Raw genomic sequence first — 25,906 nt, 5'->3', positions numbered from 1 at the left:
GCATAATATTCTCTACATCCATCCATGTTGCTGTAGAGGGCATTATTTCATTCTTTTTTTGGGGGGAGTAATATTCCATTGTGTGTGTGTGTGTGTGTGTGTGTGTATGTATACACACACATACATTTTTTTAAAATTTTATTGAAGTATAGTTGATTTACAGTGTTGTGTTTAATTTCTGCTGTATAGCAAAGTCACTCATTTATACATATATATATTATTTTTCATATTCCTTTCCATTATGGTTTATCACAGGATATTGAATATAGTTCCTTGTGCTATGTTGTAGGACCTTGTTGTTTACCCATCCTATATATAATAGTTTGCACCTGCTAATCCCACACTCCCAATCCTTCCCTCCCCCAAACCCCCTCCCCCTTAGCAACCACAAGTCTGTTCTCTATATTTGTGAGTCTGTTTTTGTTTCATAGATACGTTCATTTGTGTTTTATTTTTGATTCCACATGTAAGTGATATCATATGGTATTTGTCTTTCTCTTTCTGACTTACTTTGCTTAGCATGATAATCTCTAGGTCCATCCATGTTGGTGCAAATGACATTATTTCTTTTTAATGGCTGAGTAATTCCATTGTATGTATGTGTGTGTGTGATATATATATATATATTTACCGCATCTTCTTTATCCATTCATCTGTTGATGGACATCTAGGTTGTTTCCATGTCTTGGCTATTGTAAATAGTGCTGCTATGAACATAAGGGTGCGTGTATCTTTTTGAATTAGAGATTCATCTGGGTATATGCCCAGGAGTGGAGTTGCTGGATCATATGGCAACTCTATTTTTAGTTTTTTGAGGAACCTCCATACTGTTTTCCATAATGGCTGTACCAATTTAAATACATTCCCACCAGTAGTGTAAGAGGGTTCCCTTTTCTCTACATCTCTCCAGCATTTATGATTTGTAGACTTTTTAATGATGGCCATTTTGACCGATGTGAGGTGGTACCCCATTATTGTTTTGATTTGCATTTCTCTAATAATTAGTGATGATGAGCATCTTTTCATGTGCCTATTGGCCATCTGTATGTACCACATCTTCTTAAACCAATCGTCTGTTGATGGCCGCTTGGGTTGCTTCTGTGTAACTGGCTATTGTAAACAGTGCTTCTGTGAACATTGGGGCTCATGTATCTTTTCAAATTAGTGTTTTTGTTTTTTCCAATGTATTCATTTTTTTACCTTTTTTAGATAAGAGTAATATATAATTAATAACCATAAAAATGAATATCCAACATCTGAATTTTATTTTCTCACCCATATTTATATCAACTTTTAACATTTTCTTTAACTATCCTTACCTAATAAGTTGTTTTCTGAATGTTTCTATGATTTAATGAGTGTTTAATATTTTACAGGTTTCAGAAACAGTTTTTGATACTGAGAATGACAGAAATAGACTACTTCCAAAACCTCAATCTGAATATGAGCCTGATATTCCTCAATCAGGCCTAGAATATAGTGGTATTCATGAACTTGAGGACAGAAGGTAAAGAATATGTACACAGCTTTGCTACATGATTAGTCCCATACTTTTGCCTTATTTTGATTGACATTACTGTTTTCAGATCTCAGCAAATGTTTCAGTTTAATCTACAAGACTTCCGGTGTTGTGCTGTCTTGGGTAGAGGGCATTTTGGAAAGGTAATCTTTTAAATTTTCTTGGAATGCCTACAAAAGTAATAACTCACATGGGAAATAATTATTTTAATCTCATTTCAGGTGCTTTTGGCTGAATATAAACACACTAATGAAATGTTTGCTATAAAAGCCTTAAAGAAAGGCGACATTGTGGCTCGAGATGAAGTAGACAGGTTAGTTTTTTAAAAATGAAATTGTTTATTTTTCTGAAAATGTAGCTTATCGTGAAAAATCAGTGTATGTATTGCAACAACAAAACTTTCTATTTTCCTAATACAGTTGACCGTTGAATAACATGGGTTTCAACTGCATGGGTCCACTTAAACATGGATATTTTTCAACAGTAAACGCTACAATATTACATGGTCTATGGTTGGTGAATCCACAGATGTGGAGGAACTGCAGAAACAGAGGGCCGACTATAAATTATACACAGATTAACCCCCGTGTTGTTAAAGGGTCAACTGTAATAAGTAAAGAAACTAAATAAATTAATGCATAAGGTAGGCATTAATTAAATGGTTTTCTTTCTAGCTAACTCCCTCTTCCCCTTCTTAAGACATTTTACTGCTGAGTGAATATCTAGGGAAGATGATGAAATGTTTAAACTAATTCTAATAAGTTTTTTTACTTGGAAGTGTTAAACTGTTTATATGGAATAGGAACTGTTATACATCTGTGGTTGGGTGAGGCTATTTCCTGTTCATACTACAGAAGTAATAAGATGTCATTTACAAATAATCTTCAGTTAACTGAATGGTTAATATATTCTGCTTTTGAAAATGCACCTACATCTATTTTTTGCTCTATGTTTCTGAAAATGGTATTTTTTGACCACAGCATCTTACATTTCTGGGTGTAAATTGATACAGATACCTCTTGATCTACAGTTATTGAAACGTAAGGACTTTGGGGATAATATTGTAATTAGGTTAGAGAATATACTTTAAAAAGACTATCTCAAATTAATGGAGTGGTTCAACATGGAAATTATTGTATAATAAAATGGCATATTTATTACAGAATGAGGCTTTCATTTGATATTTAGAAGAAGTAGTATTTTTCTTAAACCACCAGTTTAAGGAAGCACCAGTTGATATTAATAGAAGACAGCCCTGTATAATGAGAACAGCCTGTGATTATCAGTGAGAAGACTTCTCTAGTTCTGATTGTTCCTTCTTACTTAATGATTTGATCCCAGGGCAATTCACTGAACATCTTTGAGCCTCAGTTAACCCACATTTTTTTTTTTTTTTTTAACCCACATATTTTTAAAATATATTTTTTGGTAATACTTGCCTTACCAAATTGTATTAAGTGCCATATAGATATATCAAATTGCTATTTTTAATATTTTTCCATGATATGGGAAGTTCTTAGAGTTAGGATAGATCTTAAAAGATGCGGGTTTCCTTTATATAAAAAAATCTTTTCCTTTTGGATTTGCCTATTTGTTTTTTATCCATTTCTCATACTTCTCAATTATATCAAAATAAACTCTTCCCTGATCTAAAACTACTTAGAGAGGATTTTGCATATTATTTATGAAATATTCTGAACACTATAGTATATGCTAACAACTGTATATTTCTGTTACATAAGTAGTTAAAACAAATCTTTAATTACACTGTCAGTTTGTTTTTAATTACAATAATAGTAAGGTCAAATGTTTTTCTTTTCTGGAAGAATGTTTGCTTTATTCCAGATTCATATATGGTAAATTCATTTATATCCTAAAATAATAGGAGACTGGTACTACCGCAGTTAATAATGGGAAAGTGGTAATTACTTGGTGGTTTATATAACTTTCTGCTACATTGTTACTACTCTGAGCCACGTCTCTGTAGGAAAAAACTTTCTAATTAAATATACATAGAATAATATTAATATTACTATTAAAGAAGAATGTCCAGATCAGAGGATGAAGCTTTAGCCAGAACCTGGGACATTACCCCTACTTAAAATTAATCCAGCCTTAGTGAAAAGTTGATGAGTGATCTTTATCTAACTTCAGTTATAAATCCATGTATTCAGTAACATGGAAGTAAAATAATCTCCAGTAGAACCAGAAAAACAGAGAAATGTAAAATTCAGAGTGAGAAATAAAACTCACTCTTAGAGGACTTTGAGGAAGGCAGCAAAAAAAAGAGCAATTAGAGGAAGCCAAGAAAAAAAATTAATTTAGAAAATAAGGAAACAGACCAGCATGTTTTTAAAAGTTATATGACTTGCAAGTCTGAATAGTAAACAACTAAGCAGAAATCTTTTATATCCACTTTCTAGCTCATCTTTTTAATAGATCCATAGAATTCAATGTTATTGCATATCACTGGGGGGTTTTCCCCTATAGTTGTTTCTGAAATACTTGATGGTTCTTAATGACAGTTTTCCTTTCTAAATTTTCTCTTTCTAGTGTGAATTTTATTATTTTACTTATAGAAAATTCTAAATCAACTTGTTTTTTGTTATTTGGTTTGGTTTTTTTTCTTCTAGTTTTACTGAGATATAATTGACATGCAGCACTGTATAAGTTTAAGGTGTACAGCATAATGATTTGACTTACATACATCATGAAATGACTGTCAAAATAAGTTAAGTGAACATCATAGAGATACAAAATTAAAGAAAGAAAAAAAATATTTTCCTTGTGATGAGAACTCTTAAGGTTTACTCTTTTTTTTTTTTTTAATTATTTTTATTTTATTTATTTATTTATTTATGGCTGCGTTGGGTCTTCGTTTCTGTGCGAGGGCTCTCTCTAGTTGCGGCAAGTGGGGGCCACTCTTCATCGCGGTGCGCGGGCCTCTCACTATCGCGGCCTCTCTTGTTGCGGAGCACAGGCTCCAGACGCGCAGGCTCAGTAATTGTGGCTCACGGGCCTAGTTGCTCCACGGCATGTGGGATCTTCCCAGACCAGAGCTCGAACCCGTGTCCCCTGCATTGGCAGGCAGATTCTCAACCACTGCACCACCAGGGAAGCCCTAAGATTTACTCTTTTAACAACTTTCATATATAACATACAGCAATGTTAACTTTATCATATTGTACATTATATCTCTAGTACTTATTTATCTTATAACTAGAAGTTTGTACCTTTTGATTGCCTTCATCCAATTTCCCCTCCCCTCACCCCATCTCTGGTAATCACAAATCTACATCTTTTTAAAGGAACACAAATTATGCACTAACTTCAAAGTAATGTAATTCATGTACAAAGATCACGTTTTCCACCTACCATTAGTAGAACTTCTTTCTGAGTGCCATCTTCCCCCACTCCTGAGTAGGAATGTTAAATGTGTGTTACTGTTATGCCTCCTCACTCAGCTTCCTTTTCTTACCAGTTCACATTTCAAAACAACAGAATAGACTTGGAAGTATATTTTTGTAGTTGCAGAACAAAAACACAGCTAGCCAGATTTTCTATATATATCATATATACGTATATATGATTTAATCCTAAGATTAGCCTTGTTAACGTAATTTTCCACTGACCAAAATAACTGTTTATATAGTTTTTAAGTTTCTATCATGTCTAATAATGTACTGAAGGAAGTACACCAAAAGATGTTAGAATGGAACTAGTCACTTAGGGAGATAAAACATAAATACATTAGTTATATAAATAAAACAGATTAGATATGTTTGAGTTTCAGCTGAACAATATAGACAATCGCAGCTCATAAAAGGGGGAACATCAAATGAAGGTGTGCTGGTGGATTTAGATAAGGCCTTGTAAAGAAGATTGGATTTGTGCTGATCTTTGGCAGATGGAAGATACTTGGGAACATGGAGAGGAGAGAAATGACAAGATAGAGGAAAATGTTCTGGACAGAATGAATAAAGTTTGAAGTTTTGAATAAGGTTGGATTGTTTCATAGACTTTTAAGGAGGATACACAATTTAGATTAGGTTGGGAAAAGTTAAAGACTTTATGGAGCAGCTTTCTGGTGTGCTGTATAATGCTTAAAATTAAAATTATTGTTCCTGTTGGGGTCTATAAAGATCCTTCCTCCTTTACCTAATAGTCCTAAGACATCTATCCAGCCGTCATCAATATTGTGAGTCCTCATCAAACAATTCTATGAATGGCATTAAAACCATTTTAAGAGGAATTCTGGTTAATCCTTTAGACCATTTACATGTTCAACACAGGTCTAACCTTATACTTACCCAGTTGAGAATTAGTAATTCACCCATAGTAGATTAGTAATTCACCCATAAACCATACACAGTGAAGAGGCCACGTTTGTCATCTAGTTGAGCCCAAAACATCTTGCCAGTTTGTCTTATTTCATCTGAATATTTTATCCTCATTAGCCAGAATTTAGATTCACATAGTAAATCAATTGTTTCAGAATCTGTCTTACAGATCTTGCCCAATTGGACATTGTTTTCCAATAAATTTAAATGGTGATAAAGTCAAAGCTGATAACTGTTCTTTCTAATCTTCTGTGAATTTATTTCTAATAGTGACTTAATTTGTAGTAACATTTAGAAACCTTGCAAATGTATGTAGACATAAGCCCAACGCTTTAGAAACAATTACAGTGGGGCTTTCTGTTTCTGAGTATATATAAAGTTGTAAACAGATTGTGTGAAATAAGAGGGTAAGAGTTCATCTAGAATGTGACCATATTAAATGGAGTTTAAACACTATTTCATAATAGCTGCATTTACTGTCAATATTTAAAACTGAATGGGTGTTTTAGTTCATAATTCAGAATACAACTATATTAACAGAGCAATAAAAATTCCATGTTCCTTCTACACAACAGGTATACTCTTAAATGTTTTCAAAATTCTATTTAATTTTCTTGAGTCATAGCAGTATAATCTGGATACCCAAACAAATGCTTTAATCTTTAAATTAACCTTTTTAAAATTAACTCTGAAGAGATCCAGAAGAAAGGAGAATGGGTCTACCTCCTTCTAACATTAGAATTTTGGTTTGGTATTTTGAAATCAATAACCAAATACACACACACACACATCTAAGCAGTTCTTTAATTTTAAAAATGAAAGCATTATTAATGCTTTTCAACAAACATTAATGTCAATTTTTGATTCCAGTCTCAAAAACAAACAAAAATGCCTATTTTGTGTTAGAAACATAAATGTAATCTAATTGTTAATAAAATACGTCTGTAGGTATATTTATTTTGATCAGGTGCTTAAAGTGTTAATTCCAAGTTGTATCTGAATAATATTTGACCTGGTTTTCTTCTGCTTTGAGGTGTTTTTTGTTGTTGTTGTTTAGATTTTTTTTTCTTTTTTTGGTTTTTCCCCAGTTATACATACACATGTATCTATTCTTTTTCAAATTCTTTTCCCATTTACGTTGTTACATAGTACTGAACAGAGTTGCTTGTGCTATACAGTAGGTCCTTGTTGGTTATCCATTTTAAATATAGCAGTGTGTACATGTCTGCTTTGAGTTTTAAGTCAGGTTGATTTACTAAATATTTTCAGGGGGAAGAAGAGTGGTATTTTTTGCTATTTAGGCGAAATTGTTTGAGTCAGTAAGTTTAACCGCTGTTCTTTTAAGCAGCTTGTAAGAGTTCTTACAGGGAAACCTGTGATAGCTATAGATTTTATAGATAAATTGTATCATTCTCCAGGAGCTTCCTTGAAGTATGTTATAGAATTCTCCATGTAACCTCTTTATTTTCCAGTTAGCCTTTTAAATTAAAATTTTATGCAGTGTATCTTTACCTCTCAGCTTCATATATTATGTAATAGAATATTTGGATACCATAGCTTGTGAATTATAAATATATACTGTCCTTGAAATTGCCTTGATCACAGAATATGTATTTTAAAATTATGCTTTAGGTTGCTAAATCCTCTGACCAATTCCTGAAAAATTTGCACAATTCACTCCTAATTAAGCCTTTTTTATTAACTATTACCACTAGCCATAAGTGTGCTGCTCTTATACTATCAATGTGAACTTTATGTCATGCTAATCATATTTAGTTTTCATTAATATATTTCTATTAAAGTTATATATATCAAGTAGCCCCAATTTTTCAAAGCATTTATAGCGAAACTAGGACACATTTTATGGTTTTAAAGTTATAATGATTAAGAACTTTGCTTATTTTAGAGTTTAGTAATTTTTAAAGAATGTTATTTCCAACTAGAACTTTAAAAAAAAAAATACCAGTGATTTTTAAATGTTTTCTCTTACAGCCTGATGTGTGAAAAAAGAATTTTTGAAACTGTGAATAGTGTAAGGCATCCCTTTTTGGTGAACCTTTTTGCATGTTTCCAAACCAAAGAGCATGTTTGCTTTGTAATGGAATATGCTGCCGGTGGGGACCTAATGATGCACATTCATACTGATGTCTTTTCTGAACCAAGAGCTGTGTGAGTATTTAGCATTTCTCTGAGTTTCTTCATGACTGATTTCTTTCTGGGAAGGAAAAAATGCTCTCTGAATTTTAGATTTATTTTTTTCCCTCATATGGAAAATAGATGAAGGAATATTAGAACTCCTTATTTACCTTTTTGCCATAAATAAATGTATCTATTTTTCTCTGTTGTTCATATTGAAAATTTCATGGATTACCCTAAATCACACTTGATAATTTAGATATACAATTTAGGTTTATTTTAGTAAAATCTCTTCTTTTTTTCCAGTATATTTTCTCCCTAGGGAATGCCATCTAGGACCATGGCTTTAAGTATTAACTATATACTCAAAGTACATTGTTAAGTGAAAAAAGAAAATGTAGAAGAGTTTGTATTATATATTTGTATGAAATATTTGTATTTGCATTTTAAAGGGTAATTTAAAAGAGTATGTCTTAAGTGTTTGCTTGCATGTGCTTACAGTATCTCTAAAGAATATAAAAGAAATTGGTATGCGTATCGCCTCCAATGAAAGACATAGAATCCAGATATGATACTTAATAAATAACTGGGTATACTGTTTAAAATATATATTTCACTGAACGCTTACAGGATGTCAGGTACTGTGTTAAATATTTTAATTTATCGCTATAATCCTTTTTGTAGTTTTTGAATTTGATATTATATGAAGGTTTTGCTTATTCAGATGCAAAAGAATAAATAATAGCAAACATTTGTGATTAAACATAATTATATATATTCTTTCCCTGTTGTTATCCCAGTTTTATAGCTCTTAAGTGTTGGAGCTAGGATTTGAACCTAGGAAAATGCTCTTAACAGCTACACTGTATATGCAGGTGTTTACTAAATTTATATCTCCAGCGCTTACCTCTTACCTAAACTTCCAATTCCAATAACATTCAGCAGCCAACTTGACTCTTCCCTTTATATGGTTAATAAGTATTTCTTGTTTAACATCTCAAAATGAACACCTGATATTTCCCATTTCCCCCCACCTCACCCACCACTTCCCAGCCTGTTACTCTTCTAGGCTTCTCTCTTATTAAATGGCAATACCATCTACCAGTTATTCAAGCCAAAACACAGGGAGTCATTCTTGATTCTCTTTTTTCCTTACATGCAACATCCAAATTCTACCTCCAAAACATAACCCAAATCATAAACCAGTAGTAAAACTTTATTGAGTTTATCATTGAATTTTTATCACTTGTCTGTATTCTGACAGCTGACATTTGTGTAACATTTTTACTTTCATTCCTTTATTTGATTCTCATCATAACCATCAGAAGTATAATACAGCAGATAGTAGTACTAGGGCATTAGTTCTGATGGATAGTGAAGCTTTCAGAAAAGGAGGCAAAAGCCACAAAATAATAGTAGGCTACTAATAATTCATTCCCTGCATATTTAAAAATTAATACTTAAAAATTAAAAGCAGGGCATCTAGACTACGCCTAGCCGTGTGCTAACTGCCTTGGGAATTTGTTTTGTTATGCCTTTTCTTTAATAAATATAAAATCCTATTCTGCCTTAACAAACTTTTTATTTTTGCTGAGAGTACAAATTATATAGTACCAATGAAATAATTAAGTCCAGTGAAATACAAGAATAAAACGCTTTATTGCAATACTTCATATCTAAAGTACCTCCCTCTAATCATTCAGATCTCACCTCAAATGTCATTTCTTTGGAGGTCTTTCCTCATTACTTTAACTAAAATACCACTGTATCGCTAACGTCTAAATCAGGCCACACTCCATTCTATTTTATATTTTATATTCTCCATAGCACTTTATACCTGAAATCACCTTATTTATTTTTTACATTTTTATTGTCTGTCTCCCCTCACTAAAGGGGAGCAACGAGGACTATGTGTATTCTGTGTACTAGTGGAACACCTAGAAGGGTGACTCACATATACTAGGCAAACATTGTATTCGTATTGCTTGAGACGAAGGAATCGAAATTAATTTGAGTCCTAGCTTTGCTGTGTTCCGGCTATGTCGCTTTAGATAAATTAGTTACTCTCTCTGAGAGCTTCATTTTCTGATTCTGTAAAATATTTATCTTAAAGGTTTGATTTGATGATACCCAGTATACCCAGTTATTGATTAAGTATCATTAGGACAATTTGTTTACAAATAATGAAACAAAAGAGAAATCAGGGTATTTTTATAATTGTTACAGTATTGTTTTGCCACCAAAATAAGTTTGCTTAAAAATAACTACCTTAAGCAATTTTAGAATCACATTTGTTTTAATGGACTTCAGCTAAATCTTTTAAACTTATGTTAAATAATTACATAAGATCTAATGTATAATCAAATATTTATAAATAGTTGCATTTAAAAAATCTCCAAATTATGGTTCCATTTTTGTAAAAATAAACGCAAAACATATCTACACGTACACGTAAATGCATTCTAAAAGTTTGAAGAACATTCACGAAACTAACAAAAGTAGTTACCTTTATGGATAGTAGTGGCGTCGGGGTGAGATGGAGATGGATGAATGAAAAATTGTGCTTTGGGGTAGGGGTATTATGTGTATTTTATAGAGGAAATATCCATGTATTACTTGTAAAATTAAGAACTGATTCTCCTAAGTGTCTCCTTATAGGCTATTTTACACTGAAGACAGATCTGCATTTTTTAATTCATTCATTTATTTATTACCTACCTCCTTATTCAGTAAGGCTATTGTGTATCAAGCATTTTGCTAAGCATTTAGGCTAAACACTGAAAAAGACAAACATGGTCCGATCCCTCAAGAGTTAATATTCTAGCTGGGTTAAAGTTTTTCTAAGATCTAAACCTGTTTATCCAATTTCTAGACCTCTTCACCTGTCCCAAGGCAATTTGAGGTCAATATGTCTAAAGGCAAACTCACTTTCCCCACAAAACTTTGGCTACTTCTGTATTTCTCCACCTATTCATTACAATAAAAAGGAAACCTTGAGAGTCATCTTCAGCTTTTCCCTCTCCCTCATCCTTTATAGCTAATGAGACACCAAGTCCTATCATGCTCGTTTTAAAGTTTCTCTTGAATCCATCTCTTATTCTCTTTGTTGCCACTACATTAGAGGTACTCATGATCTTTCATCTGTACTATCATTTTAGCCTTATCTGTTCCTTTTCCCTCTGGATATCTACCTACTTCCACTCCACTTCATACTACTATCAAGAAAGTTCTCTGTAACATATATCTGATTATTCTGCCCTGATTAAAATGGTTTGATTTGCTATCACTAAGAGAAGAATTTTCAGTACAGGCGTACCTCATAGATGTTGCAGGTTCAGTTCCATACTGAAACAAACATCATAATAAAACAAATATCATAATAAAGTGAGTCATGTGAATTTTCTGGTTTCCTGTTGCATATAAAAGTTACATTTACACTACACTGTAGTCTATTAAGTGTTCGACAGCGTTACGTCTAAAAAAAAAAACCAATATACATACCTTAATTAAAAAATACTTTATTGCTAAAAAATGCTAACCATCATCTGATCCTTCAACAAGTCGTAATCTTTTTGCAATAATAAAGTCAGAAATCACAGATCACCATAACAAATATAATAATGATGAAAAAGCTTAAAATATTGAGAGAATTACCAAAATGTGACACAGAGCTCTGAAGTGAGCAAATGCTGTTGGAAAAATGGCACCCATAGGGTTGCTCCATTCAGGGTTGCCACAAACCTTCAATTTGTAAGAAAACACAGTTGTCTGTGAAGCACAATAAAGTAAAAACACAGTAAAACAAGGTATGCCTGTGTTCATAATATGACATTCAAGGTCCTTCACAACTTGATCTCAGGCTATCTTTTCAGCTGCATCTCCCGCTACTTCTTCCTTATCCTGTACTTCAGCCACAACAAACTCATTATGGTTGTCAAACAGGTTATGCCTTTTACACGTCTATTCGTTTCCCTCATAGGGGAATACCCTATATTTCCCCCACAAAAGTTCTACCTTTCATACTGTCCTTCTGCCTTTATGATGGCATATTGTAATTTCTTCGAAGAACCAGATCACATGTCTACCCCAAGGGCTTCAGTGACTCCACCAGGCAAAGTTAATGGCTTCCATTTTAGAGTCTGTATTTTTTTTATTTTTAAATTTTACCCCTAATATTTAGCACATATCTTACTTATATGTCTGGCACATAGTAAGGACTAAATAAATACTTGTGAAATTAGTTAACTACAGAGTTCTGCTTTGAAGCATAAAAGTATAAACTGGGATTCAAGAGTAGTGGAATTTATTAAACTTCTTTTGATTTAATTCTTAAAACAGATTTTATGCTGCATGTGTAGTTCTTGGGTTGCAGTATTTACATGAACACAAAATTGTTTATAGGTAAGTAAAGTTTTGATATTTTCTAATTGCTTATTTTGATATGAAGTAGAATTAAAGATAATTAAGAAGGATATTTTGTGTTTAACCAGCTTCTTAATTTTCTCTTTCGTATGATAACTGACCACTAAAAAAGTTAAACTCCAATTTTGAAAGACATGGTTAACACAATAATTATATGATGAACTTCTTTGTTACTGGTCCTCTGCCCATTACCTAATTAGAATAGTCAAATTATAAGTTGGCCTATGATAACACAATTTACTAACAATATTCATCCTGGTGAATATTTTATATTCAACTGATCCACTTGTGCCAGATTATAAAACATCACCTTGCTTCCTTCATTAAGCCTTGCTGTCAACTAGACAGTATACTTGATGACGTATCTGATTTATGTACTGGCACAAACTCCTTACCAAGTTGCAGACCAGTTAGAAATAGTTCATAGCCCAGCAACTAGTCTATGGTTAACACTCTGAATAACATTGCTCTAGATGAGACAAATTATGGGAAGGCCAGTCAGAATTAAAAGACTATAAACATCAGTTTATTCAAACTTCTAACAATGTTTCCAAGATAACGGTTTCCTAATGGCCCTATTTAACTTAAAGAATAAAATATTTTCAACTTAATTTGTAATCATTTAGTATGACTTAATAGCTTCCTCTTTATTTTGAATTATTCTCTTAGAAGGTTAAACCTGCTCCCTTATACCTTACTTATACTGTTTGTTTGATAATTCATTCTTATGGATGGCATGTAGGCAAACTTCAAAGTTAGTCCAAGTCCGAGAGCTCCCTGATGGTCTGGTGGTTTGGATTTGGCGCTTTCACTGCCATGGCCCAGGTTCAGTCCCTTGTGGGGGAGCTGAGATCCTCACAAGCTGCGTGGCATGGCCATTAATTAATTAAAGAATTAATTAATTAAAGAATTAATTAATTAATTAATTAAACTTGAGTTAAAGATCCATAAACTCCTTCTGAGCTTTAAAATATATATTTAAATAGATCAAACATTTCTCTTTTAGATACATTCTTCCTTTTCTACATAACGGGGAAAATGTTCAGAAATTATTTTTTGTAAAGTAATAAACTTGCCAAAAGGAAGAAAATGAACATTTGTAATATAGTATTTAAATCTCAAACCATAACTTGAAAAAATTCATTTTTAGTAAAGAGAAAGTATGGCTCCTATTAAAATGATATTTTTACTATATTATCGACTGATTTTATTGATTTTTTTTTTCATTTTGCATTTTTTTATCCTGAACAGAGATTTGAAATTGGATAACTTATTGCTAGATACAGAGGGCTTTGTGAAAATTGCTGATTTTGGTCTTTGCAAAGAAGGTAATTGGGTATTTTAAAGTGCCTTTTCTAATAGATTACTATTCCTTTTTACTTTGGAAGTTTTCAAATTTGTCTATGGAGAGCAAAATGTATTTTTTAATTTATTAAAAATTAAACTTTAACTTATTCTTTATTGAGACTTACAGGTTGTTCATATAACCTAATTATCATATTATTAAGAATTTATTCTGTGAATATGAATAAGGTTAGGTTTTTAGAAATCATAGTATAAAAATAAGATTATCTTTGTATGATTAATAATTCTCTCTACTCTAAGAAAGCATTGGTTAAGCACCAAATTTTTTGCTTTGCTGGGATTGTGCAGAGTAAATTATGCGTGCCTAAAAACTTCTCTCCTGCTTCTTAAAACTTTTAACATTTTAAATAGGAAAAAAGTATGCATATGCCTCAAGAATCTTTTATGTACCTATACGTGTGTGTGTGTGTACACACACAAACATATGTAAATAAATATGTAAACTGGGGAAATTTGAATCAAGAGGTAGCATAAGAAAATGTAAAGGGCATGGGCTTAGGCACCACACAGTCCTAAGTTTGAATCCTGGCTCTGCCATTTATTTGCCCTGTGTCTTTGGACAAGTTACTTTTAACCTCATTGAGTCTGTTTCCTCAGCTATAAAATGAATATAATCCTTCTTGTTTAGGAGTATTATGAGAATTAGAGATAAGTATGTGGCACAGTGTCTAACATATAGTGAATAGGTACACTTAATACATTGTATTGTAGCAAACATCGTCTGTCTCCCCCTCTACTCTGGTAGCTTCCTGTTTCTTATTCAGCTTTCTTTCCATAGTATATAGTATAGTGCTTGGCACATCTTAAGTATTCAGTGAATGCTTAATTAATAAGTAATTGGATGAATTAATGAGTGAACTTTATAAATCTGTGTCCATCAGTTACCAACTGACCTCCTAATTATTGAATCTAATGAAAGTGTTTTTCCTTTTTTGGACTTCTCGGTATTGGACACTATTGACTTAAATGCTTTTGTTCCTCAGAGTCTGGCCTTAGCCCATTGCTTTTCTCAGGTAGTTTTTAACTAGCAACTATATTCTAATGATTTCCAAATCTATTATTTCCTTTCCTAACATATATAATCAACTATCTACTAGACAGTTTTACTTGGTCAGCAGGTACCTCAAACGCTGCACAAGCAATAGTTTCTTTTCCTCAGTCTCATTTGAAGTTGATGGTGCCACAATCCTCTCAGTCTCCCAATTTGAAATGTGGAATTATCCTGGACTCTCTCCTCTTCACTACTTTCTACATCCTGTTAATCACCAAATTGTGCTGACATCTACCTCCTTAATATTTCTTAAGTTTTTCGTCTTCCCTCTACCACTGCCAACCATCATCTTGTTTTGACAAGACTACTTTAATAGCCTTTTAACTTTTCTGTCTCTATTCTTTTTCTCCCTCAAATCAATCTGCCATGTAATTGCTAAAATGCAAAAGGGGCCCATATAAATACAAATCTGACCATGGTACGCCGCTACTGAAAACCTTCAATGGCAAAGATGTGATATACATTGCCCTTCCTGATCTGCCTGCCTCATTCTCCAGCCAGATCTCTTGCAGCTGTCTGTCTAGTACTTTCTGTTGCAGCAACAATAAACTGCTTACAGTCTTTGTCTCTCCACCACTATCACTCATCTCAGCTCTATTTGCTGACTAACGTCTGCTCATCCTTCACTCAACTCAGGTGTCACCTCCGCAGATAAGTTACCTGAGGCTCCTCTCCTCCTATCCCAACTAACAAGTCCGCTTTCATAAGATGATGTGTATGATGTGCTTTTAGCAGTTTAGAATACAATGAGACATTTTCTTCAATATGTAGAATGTATGTTTGACTAATTTATTACTAAATTTTGAGAAACATATTTAGAAAACGAGTTAGCTAAAGTCTTTAATGTATTTTGAGTTTGATTACCATGCACAAATGTACACCTTTAATTTTGCTTCCTAAGGATATCTTCTATTTTTTTTTGCCAGATTTTTTTCTTTGCTAACAAATATTTGAATTTTACCTTTTTCAGGAATGGGGTTTGGAGATAGGACAAGCACATTTTGTGGCACTCCTGAATTTCTTGCCCCAGAAGTATTAACAGAAACATCCTATACAAGGGCTGTAGATTGGTGGGGCCTTGGCGTACTTATATATGAAATGCTCGTTGGTGAGGTAAGCAGTATAAAATAGGTAAAAGGGAAACGTGATTGAAAGAACAAAGCATGTCACTTATAAAACCACTTAATATGTCTCCTGCGTAAGTAGAACTTAAGCTTTATAAATATTTATATATATTAGTAATTGCCTATGATCCTATATTACCTTCACCATCTTTTTTAGATTTTTATATTATCTGTGGAATGTATACCAATGCTTCAAAAATAGTTTCTTATATTTCAGTGTTGTTCTGGTTATATTTTATGATTTTTAAACACAATCATACATAACTGATTATTTCATAAGAAATAGAAAGCAGGAAGACTGATAAAAGGAATGTACTCTGTACCTGTAAAGAAAGATCAGCTATGTATTAGTCAAAAATAAATGTTACCTTCAAAAGTGATACAGTAGAATTGAAAAGATTAACATTTTTTTCCTACTATTTAGATTAACTTAAATTTCTGGGGATAACTTAGTTGTATACAGAAATTGTTACCACTTAGAAAACAGTGAATTATATCTAATTGATAAAGCAGTAAGAAGAGACTAATCTATTTTGTTATAAATTATTGGAAATGATAAATTAGGGTGGAATTAAAAAAGAGTAAATATTTAGACAAGTAATTGAAAATTACTTAGATTGGTTTGATGACCTTGAGATGCAAGAAAAATTACCTTGCATTGGTTCATTGTTCTGCAGTTTCCCTAATGCCAGTGACCAACCTTGTACATTCTAGGCATGAAAACACTAGTAGCTGAATGATGAATGACTAAATTATTGAATGTCAGAAATTTCTAAAGTTTTGCTCTGTGATTGTCATTTAGTGGCACTTATACCAAACAAGTAAATAAATGAATTTAGTTCATCCAATGACAGTACCTTTTGATATGTCAAATTGGAGTGGAAACTTGGAAAAGGAGGTCAAGAAATAGCGAATTAAAATGTTTACTATGTGCTAGGCACTATTCTATGTGCTTTATAAGTATTAGCTCATTTAATTTTTCAGCAAACTTTAATGAGCTCAATAGTAGTCTTATGTTTATCTCCAGATGCATAAATAGAGACACAAAGAAGTTAATAGCTTGCTTAAAGTCACACAGCTCTCATATGGTAGAGCTGGGATTTTAACCTGTCTGTAAACCATTGTGCTTTGCTGCCTGCAGGATAGGGTATTTAATCCACCCAAATTTATTTCTTTTCTTAAGACCCTGGGTTCAGATCTGAATTTTTCACCTCTATTTAGAAAAGCATAAAGATGGAAAGATATATTTTATCCCTAATCCACAGTGGTCTTTACTTTCTGTGAGCGCCAGAAGTACTCATAATAATTGTTTCTGTAAGCTCTGACATACTTGAACTTTTTTTTTTTTTAATAGGTTTATTTTATTTATTTACTTATTTATTTTTGGCTGCGTTGGGTCTTTGTTGCTGCGTGCGGGCTTTCTCTAGTTGCGGTGAGCGGGGGCTGCTCTTCGTTGCAGTGCGTGGGCTTCTCACTGCAGTCGCTTCTCTTGCTGTGGAGCATGGGCTCTAGGGCGCAGGCTCAGTAGTTGTGGCACAGGGGCTCAGTTGCTCCGCGGGATCTTCCCGGACCAGGGCTCGAACCCGTGTCCCCTGCATTGGCAGGCGGATTCTTAACCACTGTGCCACCAGGGAAGCCCTTGAACTTTTTTTTTTTAAGTAACATTTTTGTTGCTTTGTTTTTTAAACGTAGTATTCAATTATGTATGAGATTTATTACCTAAAGTATGTGCTTGCTTAAAATGTACTCTCCATATTAGAGATGACATGCAAAAAATGAGAGTTTATTGCAAAATACTATAGAATTAAGAGCCAATTAATTCTACTTCCTCCGATTCTAAAGTGTCTTGAGGGATTTGGCAGTGAACAAGTGAGGAAGCTCCTGTTCCATATTTTTTAAAGGAACTTCTCATTGATTAAGCTCTTAATTACTAGGAGATAAAAGACAGTGAATCTGGCTATTTCTTAGCAATTGCTTTTTGCAATTTCATTTCTTTTTAGCACCACCATAAAAGGATAGTTGGGAAAAGAACTAAACTTAAAACTCATTGGTATATATATTTTATAATTTTATAGCATTGGTGAAATTTTAGCATTAACTTTTTTTAAGTGTATAAAAGTGAGGTTTGGTTAAAGTTTATATCTAATTCCTCTATTATTACAAATGATTGAAAACTCACTGGATATATCATGTGTTTTCAAATTTGTATTTGTATGAGTTTTGAGGACTTGAATCAACTCCAGGAATAAACTAACATATGAGGTCCCCTTTCTCTGTGTCAGAGGAGAGTGAAGATATCAGAGAGGTTTAAAATAACCTTAGATATTAGAGTTAGATCCTTGACATCTGAACAGACTATTGAATTCTTTTAATATGTACTTAAAACACATTTGTTGGCCTTCCATTGTTAGCACTGTTAGCTTATAATCTATTTGCAGAAAAAAAGAACTTTAACAACTTAACAAATATGAAAATATATTTTCACTATTCTGAGACTTATAGAGTGACAGTTTTCAAATACAAAATTGACTTCTCAAATAGGAGTCAAAATTGTTTTGTATTACCCTTTGAAATTCTGATTGAGAATCCTTGTGAAAGAGAATTTTCCTCTGACTTACTGTCTCAGTCCCAGAAAGAAATTGTATTGTTCCATGTAACAGGTATTCAATTTACATATTTTGAGTGAGTGAATGAACAAACTTGATTTTGATACAACAAGCTTGATAAAACCAAGTTTTATCAAACCAAAATTAAGATTTTGATAACTGAAAAGTTTGAAATTTTCCTAGATATGAGCGATAAGATTAGCAGTTCAGCTTTAGGACGTTGGGTTCTGAAATCATTTTCACAGGTTCCTCAGGTCAAAGATCCCTCTCCCCGTTGATACTGCTTTCTGTTTGGCTCTTGTTCTTTAATACCTAACAGGAGACAAGCAGCCAAATCTAAGCTATCTGAAATTCTGAGGTAATAAGTCATTATTTCGTAGCCACATTTTCAACATAGTTGAGAGTTTATCCCTGTGTACATCAAATTGTTCTACTGAATGTTTATTTAACTACTTTTTATGACACAGCATTATTATTGTCATTATGAGCAACAGTGTTAATATTCTGCTTACTGAACTGCCCCAAGACCTGTTATGTATAGAGCATTAAATATGCCTGGAAATGTGTGCTTTTTAGGTCCTTTCAGTTTAATTTTGTTGGCAGTTGCTTTTTTTAAATTTTTATTTATTTATTTATTTATTTAGGCTGCATTGGGTCTTCGTTGCTGCGCGCAGGCTTTCTCTAGTTTCGGCCCGCAGGGGCTACTCTTTGTTGCGGTGCACGGGCTTTTCATTGCGGTAGCTTCTCTTTGTTGCAGAGCACGGGCTCTAGGCATGCAGGCTTCAGTAGTTGTGGCACGCGCACTCAGTAGTTGTGGTTCACGAACTCTAGAGCATAGGCTGAGTAGTTGTGGTGCACGGGCTTAGTTGCTCCACGGCATGTGGGATCTTCCCGGACCAGGGCTCGAACCTGGGCTTGAACCCGTGTCCTCTGCATTGGCAGGTGGATTCTTAACCACTGTGCCACCAGTGAAGTCCTGGCAGTTGCTTCTTAGTGCAGTCATTATGCCTGCAGTCTCTAATTGTGTTTTGCCACCATTAATTTTCTGTTCACTGTGAAATTCAAAGCACATCCACGCCTGATGTATTTCTACAAAGTCTGTGCTTCCCTCTGTAGTAACACTTATTACTGTATTTGCCTTACCCATTTCCTTCTGTCTTTCCACAAGAAGATTTCAATAAGAGTATATGGTGTACTCTCTGGTTAGTAGTTACCTATCTATTGTGTGTCTATTGTGACTTCTTGTAGTCCTTATTTGTTTGATGTTTCGGTGGGTCTGTTTTTTTGTTTTTGTTTTTCCTTTTTCTTATTTTCCTCACTATCTGGTTCTTGGTTGTACTTCAGATCTTTGAATAGATGATGAGATTTTACTGTATTGAAACTCATTTTGACTGACTCAAGGATATTTCTTCTAGTCTCCCTTTCCTGGTGATGATGAAGAGGAGGTCTTTGACAGTATTGTAAATGATGAAGTAAGGTATCCACGGTTCTTATCTACAGAAGCCATTTCAATAATGAGAAGGGTAAGAATTAATGATTTATAAAACTAGTGAAATTTTTTTAAGAACATTTCCCAGTAGAATTTTAGAAGTTGTTTTTCAGTTATAGATGTTGCATGGTTCAGACAAACACATACCAAAAGAAACATCTAAAGCTTTGCAAGTTATGAGAATCCTTGTCAATGAGTCCCTGGTTTTATATTAACTTTCTTCCTTTATATTGTGTTAGTTATTAAGAAGAAATCCTGAGCGGCGCCTTGGAGCTGGTGAAAAAGATGCAGAGGATGTAAAAAAGCACCCATTTTTCCGAGTAAGTATGAAAGTTTAAAATTTTTTATGAAACTATAGCAATTAGGAGTAGGAAACTAAACTGGTCATTTTATATTTTGTAATCCAGCTAATTGATTGGAGTGCTCTGATGGACAAAAAAGTAAAGCCGCCGTTTGTACCTACAATTAGAGGGCGGGAAGATGTTAGTAATTTTGATGATGAATTTACCTCAGAAGCACCTATTCTGACTCCACCTCGAGAACCAAGGATACTTTCAGAAGAGGAGCAAGAAATGTTCAGAGATTTTGACTACATTGCTGATTGGTGTTAAGTTGCTACACACTGTGAAACCAAGCAGACTGACTCATAAGAAGACCTCCTAAAAATAGCAACCCTTCATTTGCTCTCTGTGCCAACAAAAGCTTCTGAGTTTTTTTTAAACATATGAAGATGTGTTTAAAAATACTATTCTAATACCTTCTTGAAAAGTGGCTTTTCAATGTATTTTCAACGTAAATCTGAACACTGGAAACAGTTTCATGGAGTTTAAGCTGAATGAACATCGGCCATGAAAATCTATTAGAAATGAATACTTTTGGATCAATAGTCTTATTTTTTAAAAAAAGAAGAAACAACAAAAAAAACACTCTTCTACAGTCCCTAGCTTTGCTGTACTCCTGTCTTAAGTGGAAGGAAAATTAATCAGTTAACTTTCCTTAGCTGTATTTTACAAAAAGAGGAAAAAAGGGCTTGGGATGCTATTACTATTCACACATAGTATGATTCTGTTTGAATAAGGCAAATGCTCTTATTTTTGTAAAGAAATTACTGTAATATCAAAAAATGTAGTTTGTGCACATTTTGGGGCTTTTTTTCTTTAACAGAATGAGTTGATGTCTTGTATTATAAATTTTCAATATTTATTAGGAGAAAATTTTTATTGCCTTATCTTTACCAACCATGTAACAGAGCCTCATAGCTTTCCAACATAAACAATTATGTTTATTAAACCAACTATACTGAAACAAACAGAAACAACTAAACATCTACATTTACTTAAAATTTTAAGAATGAGGACTTATGATCAGCCTGAACCAAGATACTGTTACCTGTATGCATTCCCAAAGTCTAGATACTCAGTATGTTCAGTCATACCTTCTTCCCAAATCAATGAACTGATTACTCCTTTTTTTGATATTGTACATTTATCAACCTAGTTCATCTTGTTCTTGTGTCTACTGTAGAAGGGAACTATATCTTTGTTAAAACATAGGGATTATCATTGTATACATGCTGTGAACATGTATATGTGCAAGTTGTAATGTATTCTATGTTGTAGGTTTATTATTTAATTTCACCACTTCATCACTTTTGTACAGTGGCCAAGCAGACACCTCAGACTCCAGCATTTACGTTAAGTGCATTTGTACATTTTAGGCCACTGGATCCAGATTTTATATTGGCAGTTACTGAGGGCAAAAGCAATATTTTATAACAGAATGTATAAATATTTTTGATAAAACAGTCTATATTTTATAAAAATTATTATAACACTAAAGCTGTACCTCAAAAGTCTCAAAAATAATTTGATCAAATACTTTTTTACAACTCTTCAGAGGATCCATTTGTGGCTTTTTAATGCTCTTATAGATAGGAAAGTCTTTCTGCAAGCCATGACTTTTCTACTTGCCTGGAGTTTTGGGTTTTTTTGTTTTGTTTTAATTGCTTTCCCTCCTAGTCTATGACTTTATTGTTTTTCCCTAGTTCAATAATAACATCTTTGATTCTGTGCTTAGCATGTTAGGGCCATCATACCTCAGGAATAGCAAGTTGTTAACTAACCATACTGAGTTAACCATTTAATCACTATGATCTCATGTCTTAAAAGTTGTTCAAGTTTAAATCCTATGAGAAAAATGAAAGCACATTGATTTATAGAGAATTGAGCTCAAAACATTTATGAATATTTCAGCCTTGCCAGGGTGTGTTGGCATGTTTTTGCTATACTCTGAGAACAGTTAAAATTGTTCAGAGATCATTTCTGTTTCCTTACAAATTGATTATTACCCATGATCCTTTGGGGGAAAATCTTATAGGAAGAGGGAGCAGCAATATGTTGTTTAAAATTCTTTTAAAATGCCAGTTAACTTCCTTGGTGAAGAACAGTAGAGGATCTTAGCTTAATTGTCTGGTTTTAATTTAAACAGTGTTAATACAACATTAAAAAAAACACTAAATACTTTTGAGGTACAGTCTGCTCACCTTTTCTGGTTCTCAAATATGCATAGAAAGCAATGTCTAAAATAGGCGTTTAGCATTAAAAACTGACATAGCATTTTGTAACTACACAGTGTACAGAATTCTTTTTTTTAATTGAAGTCAATCACTAAAAAAATTAGAGGGCAGGGTATATTCACACAATTAAGCTGAAGAAAGCACTAATTTTTTCTGTAGTTTTAAAAATATATATATTTTAGTCAGATTTAAAATTTTTAAACTCTATAGAGTGTAAATATATTTTGTTATTACTGTATGTGTAAGTGACTGCTCAAGCACTTTGTAAGGAAATTAAGATATTTTAGAATGGTACACTATGCATTCAAATTAAATGTGCCTTTATGTCATTTTAAGAAAAAGTGTTTTGCAGTCATAAATTACCACAAATGCACAAATTAAAGTTTATTAGATTGTAATTTGTAACTTTGTTTTTAAGTATTATTTCCTTTTGGAAACTTCCTATTGGTCAGAATATGTATTAGCTTTCCTAGATTCAAGATCTCAAAGACTAGTTAACTTTAGTTAGCCTTCTTGCAGGTACTTTTTGTCCTGGGGAAGGGCAAAATCATTAAGAGTCAAACCAAATTGTCTACTTCACTGGTAAAAACCAAATTGTCTGCTTCACTGGTGGGAAATTTTGCATTCTGTTCCTGTAAGTTTAGTAGCATCTTTCATTCAGTGGTTACTTATGGGATGTCTTCTGTGTGCTAGACACTAAGGATAGAAAGGTGATAAAAAAAGAGCACCAAAGTCTTCATAAATGAAGAATGGTGAACATTAATGCTAAAATGCAAGCATCAGTATTATATGTACTTTTCTCTTGTTTGAGAATAACTTATTCAATTTTAGAATCTGACCTTTCAGAAAATCGGTAAATGAAAACAGAATACTAGCCATTTTATAGTCATCTTATTCAAAAATTACAAATGGAATATTTCAGAAATGTAAAAAGAACCCTGCTATCTCTGTGACACAGATTAAGGTCATAATGTAATCACCATTGTATGTTGACTAGGTGAAAGCTGCATTATAGATTCAAATCTAACAAAATTTTTACAGGTGCTGCTGATCTTCCCAAAGCAACTGAGGGTGAGTATGAGAAACCCAAAAGAATAAATGCCAACCCATGGATCATATTTTTAATATAGAATTCTTGTTTACCTTCTAGCTATCTTTTGAGATCTAGTGTTTCTCTGAGATATAAGCTTTATATGTATATACATATATAACCATATGTGTTTATAAATATATGTATGTAAATATATACATATATAAATAGAGGTAAGTTTGTAAAGTAACTTCTAAGTGTCAAAAATCTTGTGTAATTTCTTCTAGTATCTTGACTAAGTAGAAACTCTCAGACATCCAGTACGAAACATAATTTGAGTCATTGCTGGTCTCATTAAAGATAAGAGTGGTCTCCGGCAACCCCTCACCCCAAAGTAAGCAAACAAACTTGAGCATGAATCTGCACACACTAGGGCTTCAGCACCTAAGAGTTAGGGAATATCCAAGCACGAAAGTGAGAATACTCAGAGGTTGGGACGGAAGCTCAGTCCACAGATTAGGCCAGAGAAGTAGGAAGTTGGAGAGGATAAGAGCCAAAATGGCAGGGAGCTGACTTTGGAAATGCAGACATCCAGAAGAAGTGGAGTTGCCAAGGATGGATTTCTATAGCAATACCATTATGAGGCTAACACACCTTGGAATTGCAGTAGAACTTACATGTTCTGGGCTAAAATTCTCTAGAGGAGCTCAGGTTCTATTTTGCAGATCACTCTCCATCTACCAGTAGAATCAAACACTTTCTCAATGAAAGCTTTCCTGGATGGAAATATATAGGATTTCAACAGGTTAAGATCAAGTAATACACTATCACAGATCACCAAATACATGAGAGACAGCAAGTTATCTTGAATGAAGCCAATAAAAATAGTAAATATAGACAGCCCCTCCAAAAGATTGCAAATATTAGAATTCTCAGATACAAAATTTAAAATAACTATATAAAAAAGTTTATATACCTAAAATTTACCAGGATAAATATGTAAAATGAAATTTGAAAGAAATTAACAAACATTTTTAAAATCCAAAAATTAAAAAAATATGTAAATGACCAAATTTGAAACTCAGTGGAAGCATTACAGCAGATTAGGCAGGTGAAAAAAGAACTGGAGAACTGAAAGATACATCTGAAAAATAATCCCAAGTAAATCAAATAAAGAGATAAGGAAATGGAAGATATCAAAGGAAGGTTAAGAGATATGGAAGATGGAAGGGAGACACAATTGGAATAAATGGAAGAGAGGCAATATGTAAAGACATAATGGCTGCAAATTTCCCGGAGAAGAAAAATATTTAATAAGTACAATATTCTCCATACAGAATAAATATAAATTTATGCATAGAATCATTGTAGTGAAACTGCAGACCACAAAGACAACATTTTGAAAATACCCAGGGAGAAAGGAAAGACTAACAGCTAACTTTTCAGTAGCAACAATAGAAGCAGTGGAATATTGTCCTCAGAGCACTGGAAAATAAAATGTCAACCTGAAATTGTGTAGGACGTAAAATTTTTTTAAGAATGAAATCAATTAAAATATTTTTTAAAGGAGGGTTTATGATCAAGGTCCTACTCTAAAGGAAGTGCTTCAAGAAAAAAGAAAATGATCCCCAAAGATGATCTAAGATACAAAAAAGGCTTGTGAGCAAATAAAATGGTAAACACTTAGGTAAATCTAAATAAACCAAATCCATACATAGAAGCCTTTTTTATCTATGTTAAGTCAACAGAAAATCTGGACAACAGATGTAAGAAAATTGAGATAGAGAAGATCAGAGCTAAAGTATTCTATTGTGTTGTTGGGGTGTCTAGGTCTTTTCTGTTTTAACATCTTTATTGGAGTATAATTGCTTTACAAGGGTGTGTTAGTTTCTGCTGTATAACAAAGTGAATCAGCTATACGTATACATATATCCCCATATCTCCTCCCTCTTGCGTCTCCCTCCCACCCTCCCTATCCCACCCCTCTAGGTGGTCACAAAGCACCGAGCTGATCTCCCTGTGCTATGCGGCTGCTTCCCGCTAGCTATCTAGTTTACATTTGGTAGTGTATATATGTCCATGCCACTCTCTCACTTCATCAGGGAAGGGTAAGCTGGGTGTCAAGGTATTGATTAACTTTAGTTAAATGTACAATCATAAAATGTCAAAGATACTCACTGAAAGAATATAGTGTGTATAAATTCCAAACCAAAGGTAACATGGTAGAAATCTAAATGTATAGCAATGTA

The 25,906-nt window shown here is 33.2% G+C and overlaps 1 protein-coding gene across 2 annotated transcripts in view; it reads left to right on the top strand.

Moving 5' to 3' along the window:
* Positions 1 to 20,991, top strand: part of PKN2 (protein kinase N2) — a 134,585-nt gene extending 113,594 nt beyond the window's left edge. The window contains exons 13-22 of one of the 2 annotated variants that reach the window (XM_061183928.1): positions 1,377 to 1,507; positions 1,587 to 1,662; positions 1,741 to 1,832; positions 7,852 to 8,028; positions 12,334 to 12,396; positions 13,669 to 13,745; positions 15,804 to 15,946; positions 19,979 to 20,086; positions 20,292 to 20,372; positions 20,460 to 20,991. In XM_061183928.1, coding sequence (XP_061039911.1) covers positions 1,377 to 1,507; positions 1,587 to 1,662; positions 1,741 to 1,832; positions 7,852 to 8,028; positions 12,334 to 12,396; positions 13,669 to 13,745; positions 15,804 to 15,946; positions 19,979 to 20,086; positions 20,292 to 20,372; positions 20,460 to 20,663 — 1,152 coding nt within the window. In that variant the 3' untranslated portion in view covers positions 20,664 to 20,991. The remainder of the gene's footprint in view (positions 1 to 1,376; positions 1,508 to 1,586; positions 1,663 to 1,740; positions 1,833 to 7,851; positions 8,029 to 12,333; positions 12,397 to 13,668; positions 13,746 to 15,803; positions 15,947 to 19,978; positions 20,087 to 20,291; positions 20,373 to 20,459) is intronic. The other variant, XM_061183929.1, reaches the window with a different exon arrangement.
* Positions 20,992 to 25,906: the final 4,915 nt, after the last annotated feature.

The sequence above is a fragment of the Eubalaena glacialis genome, chromosome 3 (genome assembly GCF_028564815.1).
Source record: "Eubalaena glacialis isolate mEubGla1 chromosome 3, mEubGla1.1.hap2.+ XY, whole genome shotgun sequence".
NCBI lineage: Eukaryota > Metazoa > Chordata > Mammalia > Artiodactyla > Balaenidae > Eubalaena > Eubalaena glacialis.
The sequence above is the reverse complement of the archived record's forward strand: the minus strand, read 5'-3'. Positions and strand labels throughout refer to the sequence as shown.